At 40.4% G+C, this 19,086-nt stretch overlaps 2 protein-coding genes and 1 long non-coding RNA gene across 5 annotated transcripts; all 3 read left to right on the top strand.

Annotated features, from left to right (window-relative positions):
* Window positions 1–33: 33 nt before the first annotated feature.
* noxred1 (NADP-dependent oxidoreductase domain containing 1) lies at window positions 34–6,153 on the top strand. Of its 3 annotated transcripts, none has more exons than XM_021574366.3 (7): window positions 34–77; window positions 201–371; window positions 4,517–4,713; window positions 4,807–4,987; window positions 5,224–5,378; window positions 5,491–5,689; window positions 5,886–6,153. In XM_021574366.3, the coding sequence occupies exons 2-7, from the start codon at window positions 211–213 to the stop codon at window positions 6,100–6,102; spliced, it is 1,110 nt and encodes a 369-aa protein (XP_021430041.1). In that variant the 5' UTR covers window positions 34–77; window positions 201–210; the 3' UTR covers window positions 6,103–6,153. The 3 variants fall into 3 exon arrangements, with proteins under 3 accessions (XP_021430041.1, XP_021430040.1, XP_021430042.1); XM_021574365.3 differs by having other exon boundaries at window positions 39–77; window positions 4,511–4,713; XM_021574367.3 differs by lacking the exon at window positions 5,886–6,153 and having other exon boundaries at window positions 39–77; window positions 4,511–4,713; window positions 5,491–5,790.
* Window positions 6,154–6,515: 362 nt separating this feature from the next.
* LOC110497908 (protein TMED8) lies at window positions 6,516–10,462 on the top strand. The gene is made up of 6 exons (XM_021574368.3): window positions 6,516–6,679; window positions 7,692–7,803; window positions 8,031–8,130; window positions 8,232–8,328; window positions 8,566–8,859; window positions 9,019–10,462. Exons 2-6 carry the CDS (start codon window positions 7,694–7,696, stop codon window positions 9,234–9,236), a joined length of 819 nt encoding a protein of 272 aa, XP_021430043.2. The 5' UTR covers window positions 6,516–6,679; window positions 7,692–7,693; the 3' UTR covers window positions 9,237–10,462.
* A 6,859-nt stretch (window positions 10,463–17,321) lies between these two features.
* LOC110497906 (uncharacterized) lies at window positions 17,322–19,063 on the top strand. The gene is made up of 3 exons (XR_002469740.3): window positions 17,322–17,545; window positions 17,838–17,935; window positions 18,040–19,063. It is a non-coding gene; the product is annotated as an uncharacterized LOC110497906 (long non-coding RNA).
* The last annotated feature ends 23 nt before the right edge of the window (window positions 19,064–19,086 follow it).

Raw genomic sequence — 19,086 nt, 5'->3', positions numbered from 1 at the left:
AAAAATAAAAAAATAGGACACACCCACAGGTTGGTTACCATAGAAACAGTGGGGAAGCAACAAACGGGACAGAGTTGGTAAGTTTGTTGCACTCGCATACCGTTCTGTAAATAATGATACAATATTGTAACATTACACTGTCATGTCATACAATGTGTCGCGTAAACACTGAAATATTGATTTTATCCTCCACTCTGCAGAACTTTTCCGATGATGTTGGACTTCACTGTAAATCTTAACAGCCTTGGTTTCGAGTGTGGATTAAGTGAAAATGAAAAAGAATTCATATTCCTCCGTGCACGCGCTAATGGATTGACTGTATGTGGATGTGTACATGCAGCATTCTTGTGCAAACTTGCATATTCATTGAGGTATGCTTGGAAACTCACAACACAATATCCCACACAATACAGTACAACACTCTAGGCCAGTGGTCACCAACCTTGTCTGAGTCAAGATCACCTTCGCAGTCAGGAGTGACTGAGCGCTCTACTGCTCAGATTTTTTTTTTTTTTACATTAACCTCACACACACAGTTTTGTAAGAATTAGGTTTGGGTAGTAGGCCTAATACATTATCACAGCATATTGGCTATATGATTGGCCTGCCAATATTGTTAATCAGACCATATTATATTTAAATTCTCGAGCTTTGATACTAAAATAGATAAGTGTAAGCATAGTGAGGCACTGTGAAGCGTGAATTGAAATAATTCGCTTTTTTATTTTACTGGACTTATGGTACCTGCATCTGATGGTCAACGACATCAAATCACGACGTCAGTGATCTTCAGGTCGAAAAGTCGGAGCTCTAGAAAGATTCCCGAGTGTCCGACTTGGAATTCCGAGTTGGATGACCTTTCAAAACGATTTTTCCCAACCGCTTCTCACCTCTCTCCTTTCCTCCGGTGAGACTGACCAGAGAGAGGACAGTCTTCCACCTGATGGCGAAACTCGAGTCGCACAGCATCTGCCTCATGCACAAATGAATGTTGTTCCTATGACCAGAGAAAGTTAAATATTCCTTAATATTAAAATCGACACGACGAGCTGCTAATAATAATAAAAAGCAGGGCTATCGAAACTTGGCTACTCATTCATTGCAGCTGCAGCCCGAGCGGAAGTACGGAGAAGGGCGTTTTGTAATAGTGTTGAATAAAAACAGTGACAGTGCTGAACATAAACATGAACTCACTCATAAAAACAACAGCTCTTTGCTGTATTCGTTGACAGTCTCTCTGTGGTCATGGTTATAAAAGTTATTAAATCTTACGTAGGCTAGTAGCCTACTAATCCCCGATGTGGTCGTGGAAGCTATGTAGCCACCGTGATTTGAGCTATCCGATTGGGCAGAGCATAGGTGCACTCGATTTAGTCACAGATTCGACCGGTCTGTCGGGTAGGTGGAGTTTGGTTCATGGGAACACTTTCCATTCGGTGCGCAGGACTTTTGAATCAAGTGCATCTACCACAACAGCTCAACACGATTTTTGAAAAGGAGCGCAAGCCTTTATCGTTCTTTGGCTTTTCTACAGAAATATTTGGTGATTGATTATGAATGCCTTGAAGATCGACCAGTTGGCGACCACTATGTCTAGGCAATCATTTTGTTAGGCCTACTTAGAAAATAATGATATCTATATATATATATATATATATATATATATATATATATATATATTATATACACAGTTGAAGTCGGAAGTTTACATACACTTAGGTTGGAGTCATTAAAACTCGTTTTTCAACCACTCCACAGATTTCTTGTTAACAAACTATAGTTTTGGCCAGTCGGTTAGAACATCTACTTTGTGCATGACACAAGTCATTTTTCCAACAATTGTTGACAGACAGATTATTTTGCTTATAATATATAAACACTGTATCACAATTTCAGTGGGTCAGAAGTTTACATATACTAAGTTGACTGTGCCTTTAAACAGCTTGGACAATTACAGAAAATTATGTCATGGCTTTAGAAGCTTCTGATAGGCTAATTGACATCATCTGAGTCAATTGGAGGTGAACCTGTGGATGTATTTCAAGCCCAACCTTCAAACTCAGTGCCTCTTTGCTTGACATTATGGGAAAATCAAAAGAAATCAGCCCAGACCTCAGCAAAATCATTTTAGACCTCCATAAGTCTGGTTCATCCTTGTGAGCAATTTTCAAATGCCTGTGTGGTTATGACAACCACACAGCTGTCATAACCCTCAGGAAGGAGACACGTTCTGTCTCCTAGAGATAAACGTGCTTTGGTGTGAAACGTGCAAATCAATCCCAGAACAAAAGCAAAGGACCTTGTGAAGATGCTGGAAGAAACAGGCACAAAAGTATCTCTATCATCAGTAAAACAAGTCCTATATCGACATAACCTGAAAGGCCGTTCAGCAAGGAAGAAGCCACTGCTCCAAAACCGCCATAAAAAAGCCAGACTATGGTTTGCAACTGCACATGGGGACAAAGATCATACTTTTTGGAGAAATGTCCTCTGGTCTGATGAAACAAAAATAGAACTGTTTGGCCATAATGACCATCGTTATGTTTGAAGGAAAGAGGGGGACGCTTGCAAGCCGAAGATCACCATCCCAACCGTTAAGCACAGGGGCGGCAGCATCATGTTGTGGGGGTGCTTTGCTGCAGGAGTGACTGGTGCACTTCACAAAATAGACGGCATCATGAGGTAGGAAAATTATGTGGATATATTGAAGCAACATCTTAAGACATCAGTCAGGAAGTTGAAGCTTGGTCTTCCAAATGGACAATGACCCCAGGCATACTTCCAAAGTTGTGGCAAATGGCGTAAGGACAACAAAGTCAAGGTATTGGAGTGGCCATCACAAAGCCCTGACCTCAATCCCATAGATAATTTGTGGGCAGAACTGAAAAAGCGTGTGCGAGCAAGGAGGCCTACAAACCTGACTCCGTTACACCAGCTCTGTCAGGAGGAATATGCCAACATTTATCCAACTTACTGTGGGAAGCTTGTGGAAGGCTACCCGAAACGTTTGACCCAAGTTAAACAATTTATAGGTAATGCTACCAAATACTAAATGAGTGTATGTAAACATCTGACCCACTGGGAATGTGATGAAAGAAATAAAAGCTGAAATAAATAATTCTCTCTACTATTATTCTGACATTTCACATTCTTAAAATAGTGGTGATACTAACTGACCTATGACAGGGAATTTTTACTTGGATTAAATGTCAGGAATTGTGACAAACTGAGTTTAAATGTATTTGGCTAAGGTGTATGTAAACTTCCGACTTCAACTGTATATATATATATACACAGTACCAGTAAAAAGTTTGGACACCTACTCATTCAAGGTTTTTTATTTTATTTTTTACATTTAAACTTTTTTCTACATTGTAGAATAATAGTGAACACAAACTATGAAACTATGTAACCAAAAAAGTGTTAAATAAATCAAAATATATTTATATATGAGATTCTTCAAATAGCCAGCCTTTGCCTTGATGACAGGTTTGCACACTCTTGGTGTTCTCAACCAGCTTCATGAGGTAGTCACCTGGAATGCATTTCAATTAACAAGTGTGCCTTGTTAAAAATTCATTTTGTGGAATTTATTTCCTTAATGTGTTTTGAGCCAATCAGTTGAATTGTGACAAGGTAGTGTGGTATACAGAAGATAGCCCTATTTGGTAAAAGACCAAGTCCATATTATTGCAAGAACACCTCAAATAAGCAAAGAGACATGACAGTCCATCATTACTTTAAGACGCAAATAACTTTTAAAGTTTCTTCAAGTGCAGTCACAAAAACCATCAAGCGCTATGATGAAACTTGTTCTCATGAGGAATGCCACAGGAAAGGAAGACTCAGAGTTACCTCTGCTGCAGAGGATAAGTTCATTAGAGTTACCAGCCTCAGAAATTGCAGCCCAAATAAATGGTTCATAGAGTTCAAGTAATAGACACATCTCAACATCAACTGTTCAGAGGAGACTGTGTGAATCAGGCCTTCATGGTCGAATGCTGCAAATAAACCACTACTAACCGCTATTTGTCCAAGAAGGAGAGTGATGAAGTGCTGCATCAGATGACCTGGCATCCACAATCACCCGACCTCAACCCAATTGAGATGGTTTGGGATGAGTTGGATCGTAGAGTGAAGGAAAAGCAGCCAAGAAGTGCTCAGCATATGTGGGAACTCCTTCAAGACTGTTGGAAAAGCATTCCTCATGAAGCTGGTTGAGAGAATGCGAATAGTTTGTAAAGCTGTCATCAAGACAAAGGGTGGCTACTTCGAAAAATCTCAAATCTCAAATATATTTTGATTTGTTTAACACTTTGATTTGTTCAACACTTACTACTTAATTCCATACGTGTAAATTTCATAGTTTTTATGTCTTCACTATTATTCTACAATGTAGAAAATAGTAAAAATAAAGAAAAACCTTTGAATGAGTAGGTGTGTTCAAACTTTTGTCTGGTACTTTATATATGAGATAGTCTAACAGTAAAATCCATTTTATTTTTTGTAGAGAAAGCATTGGCCTACCAAGACAAATTGAAGACGTAGATATGGTTTTACTGCCATCAAATATATCTAAAAAAGGAAAAGGTCTGACTGTTGGTGTGCTTGGAGGGGGACACATTGGAAAACAGCTGGTCCAAGTGCTTCTTGAAAAGAATGGCCTAAAACCGTCACAAATCAACATTTCCTCAAGGAGGCCTGAAACTCTAGGTAATTGAAAAATAAAATGAAAGGAACAATTGGCATGAACTACAAATATAACAATGTATTGAATGTAATATATTTTCATCTTTTAAATAACAGAGGAATTTGTGAAGAGGGGTATCATGTGTTACTTTGACAACCAGCGATTGGTGGCCTGGGCAGATGTGCTGTTCCTCTGTTGCCTTCCCTCTCACCTACCCAAGGTGTGTGCAGAGCTCCAATCCCACCTACCAAAGCACTGTCTGGTGTACAGCTTCCTCTCTGCCGTACCTTTAAACAGGTAAAAACAAATGTATTAAAATTCCCTAAACCCTTGTGTTATTGGCACTTGTGTTATTGGCACTCGCATTAACATCTGCAACTATGTGTATGTGACAAATAAAATCTGATCTGATTTGAAGAAATATTACCTGCTATTCAAATCATTGTCCCCAAAAAATGTCCTCAAAAACTCATATATTTGTATTACTCCATCCACACCCGCTGGATTTTATATTATGTTGTGTTTTTTTAAAGATTGGCACAGCTTCTTGGTCACAGCTTCATTCTCAAACCACAGTATGAGTTTGTGGCTTGTGACTCTGTCAACATGTGGCTTTCCCAAGGTCATGTGACCGCGGCTTTGAAAGACCCAGAAGTAATAGATGCATCCTGTCCTCTTGCCATGAGAGGTAGGCAATTCTTGGTGTGAACACTTACTGCATATTTACTGTACGAGATGTAAATGTCTGATGGTGAATTGAGACATACAAGATAAGATATCTGATACATTTTCATATTGAGGTGGGCTCTGTCTGGATCCAAAGTGGCTGTTTGGGTTGTTGTACAGTCTCTTGAACATGTGCACCGCGGCAAATGTGGGATCCACTGAAGCTCTTGGGCTGATCAATGAGCTGTTCCAGTTAAAAGGTCCAGGCACTGTGGCATTCATCCTGAATAATTTTGTCCATTCCTCCTATGCATCTCCCCTGACACCAGATGAGTGAGTTTTCATTTAGCACACATTTTGTACAAAGGGTTTTTCTTATGAGAAAAGTTAACTTACATATTTAATGTAACCTGTGTTGAAACTCAAACACACAGGAATAAAAAGACAAACATATATATATTTTTTTAAACACAAATGAATGATTAGGCTAACTAACCATACTTTTTAATTTGTCTCCCATGTTGTCAAGGTCTTTCCCCTGGATTAATTTAGTTGATGTTCAGTCTAAGGAGACACCATTATCATGCTTCATATCAAGAAATAACAGTATGCAGGGTTGTCTCTCTGCTCTATACAATTCAGTAATGGTGGATCCACTGAAGGGAAAGAAAGAGCCTGGAAAACCCAAAGATGGAACTCTGTCTGTCATAACACCAAGTCATTGTAAAAAATCTGATTTTGTGTGATGTTGATTTACTCTCAAACTGTAACAGAATAAAATAAAGGGATTGAGTATATTTTTTTTATCAGATCAATTAATGTACCCTTCAAAACGTATAACAATCTCAGGTTATCATCAGGGCATAGGAATAAGGATGGGGACCATCCACATATCTATCCATCCATCATCAATCAACACCGGGCAATCATTTCTCCACTGCTTTATTCAGTGTTCATCATCATAATCATCAAGCTGTAGGACTAGTTGACGTGGCTTGGTCTGGACACGAAAAGTTTTCCCCTCAACAAAATCTTAGTATTTTCCCTGAGTGTAATTAACATTTTGAAGTGTCAGTCACGGTAATATTACTGTAGTCGCAGGTGCGATGTTAATCACATGATGTTAATCACGTGATTAACATCGTCAAATTCCGCTAATACTCGTTAAATTACGGAAGTACCAAAAATCTGTTATTTTCCCTACGGGGATGTTTCTGCGCAGTCTGAACGGAGTTGACAGATAACGTTAGCTACATTTCCGGAGAAAACCTTGAAACTAGCCAAGCAGGAATCCAACAACTCATTATCACATGATTATCTGAGGTAGGTTTTTTATTTACAACTTGTTGACAAGTGATAATGTGTCAAAGAATGTCAGAAGATCATCCGACCAGCTAGCTAGCAATTTTCACGAAAGCTATACTAGCTAGCTAGCATACGTCCAGCTCAGCAGGGCGCAGTCATTGCTCCGCAGCTTGCTACTAGCAACCAAATTGGTTACAAATGTTGAAATTATGTGACCAAAAAAGATAGCTAGCAATGTAACTTTGTAACCGCGCGCGCATTAGTCGGATTCTGACGTTAGCTAGGCAGCATCTTATTAGTGGAAACCGTTCTCAGGGCAGACCTGGTTGTAGCTAGCTACATGTTCTGAGTCGCGTCGGGGACAATTTTAGCTAACGCTTTTCTAACCTTAACCTAATTATCATAACCTGCTGTGTATGTTATCCTATCCTGTTACGAAAAGTCACTTCTGCTGGTCAAAACCGGCAGACGCCCAGAGAACAGTCTTGGTTTCCAATGCTATAAATCATTTTTTTGTTTCATTCTGTATTTGTTTTTCTTTGATGCATGATCTGAATGCATTCCAGACATTCTCCTCTAATATGATGGTAACCTGCATTTTAGTGCTGAAGACAATAGGGAGGAGGGAATACAGTACGCGATTTAAGGTGCGTTCCTAAATTCTATGTGGAGTGCCAGGGTGGGCTCAATGTGCCCTTCGCGTTCTCAAATTAACTGGCTGGCTAGCTTGCTAACTACTTCCAGACACAGATGAGAACACATCACTCTGACCATTTTACTCGCCCTAGCAGAGCTGGTTATTCAGAGCGTTGGTGACTGTAACTGCTGCTATAAACATTTTTATGACGCATTTTTTTGCTGATGTTTACTGACACCGGACATATTCAACGGATGTTGAGCGTTCGTAAATTCGTCAGTTATTCTGCGCTCTGGCACACAGACGAGTGCTCTGAAAAGTGAAGATGGCCAGAGTGAATTTATGAACGCACCCCTAGAGCGAGACTGAAAAGTGTTTATGCGTTCATTTTAGCGATGGAGAAATTAGAGGCTACATCGGAGCTTCAATCCAGATTGACAGCGTTGTCGGTTTCCTCTTTCCCCGGGATAACGTCGAAAAACTGGGAGACCAATCCTCTAGACAGGTAACTCACCTGTTGCTGATATACCTACTCTGATATTTAGCTATTTAGCTACTGTACTTCATTCCTGAAACATGTGATATAACTAAATGCAATTGAAATACATTACAAAAATGTTGAATATTTGTAACGCTTTGCCAGGTAATTTTTTTAAATGTATGCCTCACAAAGCATTGTATGTTGAATTGTGATTAAAAGTTTTATTAGAATGGTCATCTGTCTGTGTATAGGCTCCAGAGCACAGATCTCTCAAATAACTCCAACCACCCAATAAGCAACCCTGATATGGATGTAAGGAATGACACAGAGGGGTCGAACCAGCCAGCTGAGGTAAACATGTCTGCCTAAAAAATTACATGGCAATGAAATTAATTGGCAATAATGAATATACTGCAAGCACCTATAGACTTGTTGCATGTGTGTGTTTTCAGGTTAATCAGGTGGCTCCTGGTGGGCAGCAGGCCATGGGGGGAGATGTTGAGGAGAACAGCCGAAGTGGGAATAGTCAAAACCCTGGAGAGAGAAAAGGTGACGCACTAGTGTTTCACAATTCCTGACACTTAAGATAACTCATATCTTTCATCCATGTTCTGGAGTCTGATGTTTATATCACAACTTACTGATAAAATAATAATCATGCTGAAAATGTACATTTGACAAAGCATCCCTAATTGTGTGATACTCTACTATCTCACACATTTTGAACACTCTGCTCAGGTTTGGTTCCCATGTTGTCCTCACATATAATCTATGGTTGTGCTCTAGTCCAAATGCCCCCGCTAAAGCCTCCTTCCACATGGACGTCCATGGCAATGAAGGAGCTTAAGGCCAAGCTGCGACTGGAGAAGGACAGTGTGGTGGCAGTGTACAGAGGAGACATTATGACAGTACATGTGCCAACTGTCCCTGAGGGAAAGCGGGTGTGCTGGGAGTTTGCCACAGATAGCTATGACATAGGCTTTGGAATCTACTTTGACTGGACCCCTGTTACCAGCCGGGCCATCACGGTCCACATCAGCGAATCCAGTGATGATGAAGATGAGGAAGATGAGCTAGAAGGTCAGTAAGCATCTCCTCTTTTGGTTTGAAATTTGTTTAGTTACAACATTTTTTTATGTTTCATAATCTGAAAATCTTGGAATGTGTTTGATAACTGATCTCAGATCTGTAATTTATCTAGTTGAGGTTGTTGTCTTGAAGACTATTTGTCTCCTGCAGGACCTGTCAACACAGGGGATGTTGAGAAGGGGTCCAAATCATTGGCCAACTCCAACCTAGGGGAAATCTTACCTGTGTATCGTCAGGACAGTCACATGGCAGTGCAAGGTGGTAGTCATGAGTATCCAGGCGAGGGCACTTACCTTCTGAAGTTTGATAACTCCTACTCACTATGGCGAAATAAGACTCTGTACTACAGGGTGTATTACAGTGCCTGAGGATCCAGTCCACTATTGCATATGAATGTATGACTTCGCTTCAAATAATTGATATCTATTTTTGATTCCATAGAATAATTTAGGGTTAATTATAGGTGCATATATTTTTTATCACAATCAGCTGGTGTTGCTCGCTCTAAGGCTACATTTAAAATGTGAGAGGACTAGAGAATTATGGAGCACTTTTTTTTTTTCATGAGTTTTACTGTGAGCAAGATTTTATGAAGCTTTGTTTGTGCTATGTTCTGGTGTGTTTAAAAGTTTTGTGCAGTGAATTAAGGCAAATTGCCCATATTTTCAAGATATATATTCTATATAGTATAGATTTTTATTCAGACACAATTTCAGTGGTGGCAGCAATCAGGGAACACTGATAGAAAGATGATTTGCTTGGTCAAAAGCTTAAGCAGGAGAGGTGCTCCATAGAACTGGGAGGTTTTCTTTTTGTGTCTACACATGGTTTGATATCATATAATGTTGGTGTGTACTTCATGTATGTCAATTTTTTGCCAAACATTTTTTTTTTAAACGTCAACTTGAATTGTATGATGATCCAAATGCAGTATCTTAAACAATATTCCTGTACAACAATTCCATTATTTTTCTGCATATTGTGATTGGAATGAGCAATTATGTTGATGGAATGAGTAATTTATGTCGATGAAAGTGTATTGGATGTTTCTCTGAGTCCAATCCTAAAGCAAATGGTTGCCGCCTGTCTTATTGACAAATAAAAGCCATCCCTGGCACAAAAAGCTCTTATGTCAAATTGGTTCAATATTTACATTGCCAAATCCCTATTTAGTTAGCAGGTTGTCAGGTGATGGGTTGATCTTGGTGGACAATCACATGAGACTATTGTAGATACAGAAATATTTTGAATCTGTTAGTATGTGTGACTTGGATTGTCCCCTTTTTTTAAAGTAAAATGTTATGTACCAATCTCTGTAAAGGAAGCTCATTTTGAGTGTTTCGTTTCTGTGTTGTGTAGCGCTGTATGCACCTAATCATGTTCTAAAATTGATTATAGCCGCCCACACGTAATTTCCAAAAATGTTTGTACCTCAAATGTCTGTGTTGTGCATGTTTCCAAAGATCATGAATTGTGCTGCTAAAATATAAGGCAACTGAAAATAAGTTTCAGTTTTGTACTATACAGTATGTGTTTCTGTTATAAGCTTTCCTGAAAAGTTTTCACAATAAAGAGTCTCATTTGCATTACGGTATGTTACATTTCTACAGCTCTGCCTCATTTGTGTCATGGTACTAGGAAGTAGCCAAGTATAGAGAGCTAGGTCTCAGCCAATTAATATCCTGATCAAAGCTTTTGGGGTGCATATGTTTGTTACAGTAATGGCTGGCTCTATGTGAAAGCATTGGTGTTAACCTAAGTGCAACAACCCTCTGAACTGAAAGCATATACACTATATGACCAAAAGTATGTGGACACATCGAACATCTCATTCCAAAATTATCGGCATTGGCTGCTATAACAGCCTCCACTCTTCTGCGAAGGCTTTCAACTAGTTGTTGGAACATTGCTGCGGGGACTTGCTTCCATTCAGCCACGAGCATTAGTGAGGTTGGGCACTGATTTTCGTTGATTAGGCCTGCTCGCAGTCGGCGTTCCAATTCATCCCAAAGGTGTTCGATTGGGTTGAGGTCATAGCTCTGTGCAGGCCAGTCAAGTTCTTCCATACCAATGTCAACAAACCATTTCTGTATGGACCTCACTCCTAAAAACCAATGAGGAGATGGGAGAGGCGGGACTTGTGCGCATGTTGATTTTTGTCCACCCACACCAGACATGATCAGGACACGCAGGTTGAAATATCAAAACGAACTCTGAACCAACTATATTAATTTGGGGACAGGTTTAAAAGCATTAAACATTTATGGCAATTTTGCTGCTAGCTAATTTGTCATGGGATATAAACATTGGGTTGTTATTTTACCTGAAATGCATCATCTACTCCAAAAATGAATCCACAGATAAAAGGGTAAACTGAGTTTGTTTCTAGTAATCGCACCTTCAGGCTTCTTCTTTGGACTTTATATGGCGGTTGGCAACTAACTTTGAGGTGCATTACCACTGCCGAGTGGAGTGTGGACCTCAGTTCATCTTTCAATCACCCACATGGATATATGCTCTTCAAAACCAATGAGGAGATGGGAGAGGCAGGACTTGCAGCGCATCATGTGTCACAAATAGACCCAAGTCCTATTTTAGCGCCTGGCTACTCAGACCCTCGTTGAAACGCGCAAGCAGTGTGGGTGCAATGATTTATGTGTACATTTATTTTGCGACGCAAGTGGTGTGGTCAGCATGCAGGCATAAGCTACAGACAAACACAATTACAAACACAATTGCATTTGAATACACAGAATTACCATGATGAGATCCTGAGGCCCATTTTTTTTTTAAAGGTATCTGTGACCAACGGATGCATATCTGTATTCCCAGTCATGCAAAATCCATAGATTAGGGCCTAATGAATTTAGTTAAATGGTCTGATTTCCTCATAGGAATTGTGACTCAGTAAAATCTTTGAAATTGTTGCATGTTACTTTTATTTTGTTCAGTGTATATTGAACATGTACGGAATGACAAGCTGGAGACCATACCTCACAAACAGTTAGCAAAATCTTCCCATACACTCCTCTTCTCCATTTCTCTGTTGCCTTTTGGACAAGGTCAGCATTCCAATCTCCCTCTCAAGTAATGCACCTTCAAAACAGGCAATATAGACCTTATATTTAGTGGCTTGCAAAAGTATTCACCCCTCTTGGAATTTTTCCTATTTTGTTGCCTTACAACCTGGAATTAAAATATATTTTTTGGGGGGTTGTATCATTTGATTTACACAACATGCCTACCACTTTGAAGATGCAAAATATTTTTTATTGTGAAACAAACAAGGATTAAAACAAAAAACAGAACTTGAGCGTGCATAACTCTTCATCTTTGTAGAACCACCTTTTGCAACAATTACAGCTGCAAGTCTCTTGGGGTATGTCTCCATAAGCTTGGCACATCTAGCCACTGGGATTTTTACCCATTCTTCAAGGAAAAACTGCTCCAGCTCCTTCAAGTTGGATGTGTTCCGCTGGTGTACAACAATCTTTAAGTCATACCGCAGATTCTCAATTTATTTGAGGTCTGGACTTTGACTAGGCCATTCCAAGACATTTAAATGTTTCCCCTTAAACCACTCAAGTGTTGCTTTAGCAGTATGCTTTGGGTCATTGTCTTGTTGGAAGGTGAACCTCCGTCCCAATCTCAAATCTCTGGAAGACTGAAACAGGTTTCCCTCAAGAATTTCCCTGTATTTAGCGCCATCCATCATTCCTTCAATTCTGACCAGTTTCCCAGTCCCTGCCGATGGAAAACATCGCCACAGCATGATGTTGCCACCACCATGCTTCACTGTGGGGATGGTTTTCCTGGGCTGATGAGAGGTGTTGGGTTTGTACCAGACATAGCATTTTCCTTGATGATCAAATAGAGTACCCTCTTCCATATGTTTGGGGGGTCTCTGCCTTTTGGCGAATACCAAACCTGCCTGCTTGCTTATTGTTTTCTATAATTATTTTTTTCTTTTTCTGGCCACTCTTCCATAAGCACTGCTCTTTGGAGTGTACGGCTTAAAGTGGTCCGATTGACAGATACTCCAATCTCCGCAGTGGAGCTTTGCAGCTGCTTCAGGGTTATTTTCGATCTCTTTGTTTCCTCTCTGATTAATGCCTTCCTTGCCTGGTCCACGAGTTTTGGTGGGCGGCCCCGCCTTGGCACGTTTGTTGTGGTGCCTTATTCTTTACATTTTTTAATAATGGAATTAATGGTGCTCTGTGGGATGTTCAGAGTTTTGGATATTTTTTTTATAACCCAACCCTGATCTGTACTTCTCCACAACTTTGTCCCTGACCTGTTTGGAGTGCTTTTTGTGCATATGGAACATTTCTGGGATCTTTTATTTCCGCTCATAAAACATGTTGCATTTATATTTTTGTTCAGTGTTGTTATTGTGACACCTGTCACATTATGAATTGAACACTGACCAGATACTCCATTCCTCTTGGCAGGTATGTGGAATGATAAAAACAGTACCTACATAATGTACCAGTATCTTCAACTGTTATTCAACTCTTTCCTCAAAAAGAATGAAGCCAGTTTCATCAGCAATACTCAGCTTGTACCAAGAAAACACTCCAGCCCAGTCGAGCACAACAGCCATCTCTCCCAAACTCATCTCAACACCTATGGGAGTCAGAGGGTGAGTTACAGGTTCCAAAGGCAGGGCTTTCTACTAATTTGCTATTGATTTATCTAGACCTCACTACTTTAGATTTTCTGAGGCATTTATCCATACAGTGGTCTACATTGTCAATCAATCAATCAATCAAATGTATTTATTTAGCCCTTTTTACATCAGCCATGTCACAAAGTGCTATACAGAAACCCAGCCTAAAACCTCAAACAGCAAGCAATGCAGATGTAGAAGCACGGTGGCTAGGAAAAACTCCCTAGAAAGGCAGAAAACTAGGAAGAAACCTAGAGAGGAACCAGGCTCTGAGGGGTGGCCAGTCCTCTTCTGGCTGTGCCGGGTGGAGATTATAACAGAACATGGCCAAGATGTTCAAACATTTATAGATGACAAGCAGGGTCAAATAATAATAATCACAGTGGTTGTAGAGGGTGCAACAGGTCAGCACCTCAGGAGTAAATGTCAATTGGCTTTTCATTGCCGATCATTCAGAGTTAGAGACAGCAGGTGCAGTAGAGAGAGAGAGTCGAAAACAACAGGTCCGGGACAAGGTAGCACATCTGGTGAACAGGTCAGAGTTCCATAGCTGCAGGCAGAACAGTTGAAACTGGAACAGCAGCACGACCAGGTGGACTGGGGACAGCAAGGAGTCATCAGGTCAGGTAGTCCTGAGGCATGGTCCTAGGGCTCAGGTCCCACTAGAGAAGAGAGAAAGAGAGCGAGAGAGAGATTTAGAGGGAGCATACTTAAATTCACACAGGACACAGGAGAAATACAGAAATAACAGATTGACCTTAGCCCCCAACACATAAACATAGACCCTAGTCCCCCGACACATAAACTATTGCAGCATAAATACTGAAGGCTGAGACAGGAGGGGTCGGGAGACACTGTGGCCCCGTCCGACGATACCCCCGGACAGGGCCAACCAGGCAGGATATAACCCCACCCACTTTGCCAAAGCACAGCCCCCACACCACTAGAGGGATATCTTCAAACCACCAACTTACTACCCTGAGACAAGGCCAAGTATAGCCCACGAAGATCTCCCCCATGGCACGAACCCAAGGGGGGCGCCAACCCAGACAGGAAGATCATGTCAGTGACTCAACCCACTCAAGTGACGCACCCCTCCTAGGGACCGCATGGCAATTGAATGAAACAGGAAACTAAAGTGTATGTATGATTCACTCTTTGCAGATTACAACCCCCATCTCCTCACATCTAGGAGACAGCATTTGCTAAGCCTAGCTCAAAGCTGACAAGACAGAAATCAATCTCTTTACCTTCAAATATAATTAATATACAGTACCAGTTAAAAGTTTGGATACACCTACTCAGTCCAGGGTTTTTCTTAATTTTTACTATTTTCTACATTGTAGAATAATAGTAAAGACATCAAAACGCTGAAATTACACATGGAATCCTGTAGTAACCAACAAATCAAAATCAAAATATATTTTATATTTGAGACTTCAAAGTATCCACCCTTTGCCTTGATGACAGCTTTGAACACTCTTGGCATTCTCTCAACCAGCTTCATGAGGTAGTCACCTGGAATGCATTTCAGTAAACAGGTGTGCCTTCTTAAAAGTTAATTTGTGGAATTTCTTTCCTTCTTAATGTGTTTGAGCCAATCAGTTGTGTTGTGACAAGGCAGAGGTGGTATACAGAAGATAGACCTATTTGGTAAAAGACCAAGTCTATATTATGGCAAGAACAGCTCAAATAAGCAAGGAGAAACAACATTAAGACATTAAGATCTGTCAATCCGGACAATTTCGAGAACTTCGAAAGTGCAGTCTCATAAACCATCAAGCGGTATGATGAAACTGGCTCTCATGAGGACCACCACAGGAAAGGAAGACCCAGAGTTACCTCTGCTGCAGAGGATAAGTTCATTAGTTACCAACTTCTGAAATTGCAACCCAAATAAATGCTTCATAGAGTTCAAGTAACAGACACATCTCAACATCAACTGTTCAGAGACTGTTTGAATCAGGCCTTCATGGTCAAATAAAGGACACCAATAATAAGAAGAGACTTGCTTGGGCCAAGAAACACGAGCAATAGACATTAGACCAGTGGAAATTTGTCCTTTGGACTGATGAGTCCAAATTGGAGATTTTTGGTTCCATCCACCGTGTCTTTGTGAGACACAGAGTAGGTGAATGGATGAACTCAACATGTGTGGGTCCCACTGTGATGCATGGAGGAAGAGGTGTGATGGTGTGGGGGTGCTTTGCTGGTGACACTGTTAGTGATTTATTTAGAATTCAAGGCACACTTAACCAGCATGGTTACCACAGCATTCTGCAGCTATACGCCATCCTATCTCGTTTGCACTTAGTGGGACTATCATTTGTTTTTCAACAGGACACAGGACACATTGGTGAGAAACATCTCTTTTCAACAGTCTCCAGGCTGTGTAAGGGCTATTTGAAGGAGATTGATAGAGTGTTGCATCAGATGACCTGGCCTCTACAATCACCCAACCGCAACCCAGTTGAGATGCTTTGGGATGAGTTGGACCGCAGAGTGAAGGAAAATCAGCCAACAAGTGCTCAGCATATGTGGGAACTCCTTCAAGACTGTTGGGAAAATAATTCCAGGTGAAGCTGGTTGAGAGAATGTCAAGAGTGTGCAAAGTTGTCATCATGGCAAAGGGTGGTTACGTTGAAGATTCTAAAATATAAAATATGTTTTGGATAGTGATTGGGAAGGGGTCGCTTCGCATGGACCCCTGAAGCTGTTATTACCCCTGAGAAGGACACTGCTTAAGCATCTATTGTCATGCGGTGGGTGTAGCTGGTGCATGAAGTCAGGCGCAGGAGAACAGAGATGAGTGAACAATGCACTTTACTTAAGAAAATAGCACATGTGACAGTACCAATGTGCGAAACAATAACGGTTGCCACAAAACACGGGTGAAAACAGCACCCGGACAAAACCAGACGGAAACGTACCGACCTAAACAAATAACAATCACACACAAAGACATGGGGGAAACAGGGGGTTAAATACATGACCAGTAATTGGGAAATGAAAACCAGACGAGACAAAACAAATGGACAATGAAAAATGGATCAGCGATGGCTAGAAGACCGGCGACGTCGACTGCCAAACACCGCCCGAACAAGGAGAGGCATCGACTTTGGCAGAAGTCGTGACATCTAGTCCCAAGAAAAGGAAGCTATCTAGAGAGAACAGTGTTGTGGAGAAGACTGGAAAGCTGAAGACAAATTGCAGAGCCGGTCAGAATTCTCAATCAAATAAGTAATTTATTTCAAATGCCAGATATTCTGTTGTATATAAAACATTAATGATATTTTATTTTCAGTTTGTCCATAAAAGCGCTGAAGCCATAACATGTGTCTGAGTAATCCCGAGATGGTCATTGTAATTGGAAGAGCGTATGACCAAACCCGCTGTGAGGACTCCCTATGGAAATAGGTGAGATGAGTCGACTGTTTACTAATATTGATAACTTGTGTAAAACAACTGGGATAGATTTTGTCCTGTGCCATCTTATTAAAATGCCCTAGTTTTGTCCTGTGCCATCCAAGCTGCTGTCCTGGAGACAAGGCCTACAGAAACGCTCTGCACATTTTTAACCCAGATTTTGAGCTCTGGTACCAACCCATTGTGGAGGGATCTGACCTCTACCTAGGATTGTGTCAATGTTCCTTGATTATATTTCTGTAGAGGCATTGGGCTATTACAATACTTTGCTTAATGTATTTAACTATTACAGGACGACAGTGTTTATTTAACAAACACATTTTATGTTTACATAAAACAGGCTCTAAACCATTTTTTTGTCCAACCGGTTGCTCATTTTTGGTGTCAGGAAGACTGCAATCTACCTGAACAACCTTAACATTTTGCGTCTCGGTAAGGCTGTGACAAAGAGTGGTGATTTGGATTACGCTACAGAAAGCTAGTTACAACTTAATCTTCAAATGCAATTTAGTTTATTTTAGTAAAAGGCTTTATGGAGTGCACAGCTGTGAAATATGAGATCATGCCATCACTGCCTCGAGGGTGAGAACATATTTATTCAACCTTGTAATATGTAAACGCAATGCCTATCTGATTTTTTTCATCTTTTGGATATCTAGGACATCAAAAAGTACTTGCTATGATGAAAAACTATTTCTAAATTGCCACACAGACCAATATTGTGACCATTATTTTTTAAATGGCTGATAGAATTCTATGCCATTTGTTAATCTTATATTTATTACTGTAATCCACACAATGATGTATGGATTGATGTAGAAATGCCTTTTTACTTTGATAACTATCTCTATCCCTATCTCGTCTGTGTGATCAGATATCATGCAGCACTGCCAGTATCAGACAACAGGATGCTGGTCAGTGGAGGTTGTAGTGCTATTGGTGCCTTGCAGGACATCCATATCTTCAATGTGGGTGAGTACACCCTCAATCAGCCTTATCTTGTTTTCCAGAAAGTTAAAATGGTAATCCAGCATCATTCCTTTTCAAATTCTATGAATAAAAATACTCTGTTTCAGGTTCTTTTCAGACACCAGTATGTGGAGTTCAGTGGTATCCCCTCTGCTCTGCGCCAAGCCTCGTGCCGGACACAGCATGAACAACCTGGGAGGTTCTGTCCTCCCAGGCACTGTCAAACAGAAGCAGGGCGAGCATACCAACACCCACAGCACTCTGCTGGTGTTTGGGGGCTCAGACTGCGCCGGGATCTTCTTCAATGACCCAGCGAAGTGCACAGTGGAGATCCCTGGAGATAAGAGACTGGACCTTAAGGAGAGACTATAACAGCCTTATGGGGAATAAGGGGGAAAAAATTTACTTTATATCCGTGTCTGGCTTACAAATAATTCTGAATGATATGAGTGAATGTATCATGGGCAGAACTAATACAGGGACTGTTGAGTCCTTTTTATTTGCTCTTCTGTTACATTAGGCTTGGATGTAATTAAGTCTTCAGTAACAGTTTTATTGTGGCCACTGAAGGCTGTAGTCTAGCCTGATTTGCTCTTTTCTGGAGGGGGATGTTGATTGTCAGTTATGGTGCAAGTTATGCCTTTTTAATCACACTGTTGTCAGGTGTCTGACATTACATTATGGGTTGCTAACTTTTTTATATTGATTTTTAAGTGCCATTCTCCCCATCTGAGAAATGGTATAGGCACCAGATCTAACAAACATCTCTCCTGTGTTCTAGATATTTTCTCACCAATGTGTGTTGAAAGAAAATAACTTTCTCTTTAGTTTACATTTTTTAAGCATGGGTTAATTAACTGCTGCATGATATTAGTTGAACTTCAGCTATTTTACTAAAGCAATTATTAAACAAAGAGCAGACAGCCATTTCCACTTTCCTCATGTGTATACCAGTGGGCTGGTATTGGGCACTTTCATGTTGTCTATTGTATTTATCTTCACAAATCCACTATGTTCCAGTGTCATGTTGAGCATATGTCAAGATGGGGGAACGTGCTGTATCAGAGGTTAAAATGTACATATTCAAACTCAACTTCTCATCATACAAGTAATACATGGTCTTAACTCAAACATTTTTTATTCTAATCTTATTT

The sequence above is a fragment of the Oncorhynchus mykiss genome, chromosome 19 (assembly GCF_057628025.1).
Source record: "Oncorhynchus mykiss isolate SJ-2025 chromosome 19, ASM5762802v1, whole genome shotgun sequence".
Lineage (NCBI taxonomy): Eukaryota > Metazoa > Chordata > Actinopteri > Salmoniformes > Salmonidae > Oncorhynchus > Oncorhynchus mykiss.
Note: the sequence above shows the minus strand (reverse complement) of the source record. Positions and strands in the feature narration are given on the sequence as shown.

Excerpts from the sequence above, each read along its gene's own strand:
- noxred1 (XM_021574365.3), top strand. The coding sequence starts at position 211 with ATGATGTTGGACTTCACTGTAAATCTTAACAGCCTTGGTTTCGAGTGT. Across the intron at positions 4,714-4,806 it reads AAGGAGGCCTGAAACTCTAG|AGGAATTTGTGAAGAGGGGT; the intron begins GTAATTGAAAAA and ends TTTAAATAACAG. Across the intron at positions 5,379-5,490 it reads CTGTCCTCTTGCCATGAGAG|GTGGGCTCTGTCTGGATCCA; the intron begins GTAGGCAATTCT and ends TTTCATATTGAG.
- LOC110497908 (XM_021574368.3), top strand. The coding sequence starts at position 7,694 with ATGGAGAAATTAGAGGCTACATCGGAGCTTCAATCCAGATTGACAGCG. Across the intron at positions 8,131-8,231 it reads GGTCGAACCAGCCAGCTGAG|GTTAATCAGGTGGCTCCTGG; the intron begins GTAAACATGTCT and ends GTGTGTTTTCAG. Across the intron at positions 8,329-8,565 it reads AAACCCTGGAGAGAGAAAAG|TCCAAATGCCCCCGCTAAAG; the intron begins GTGACGCACTAG and ends GTTGTGCTCTAG.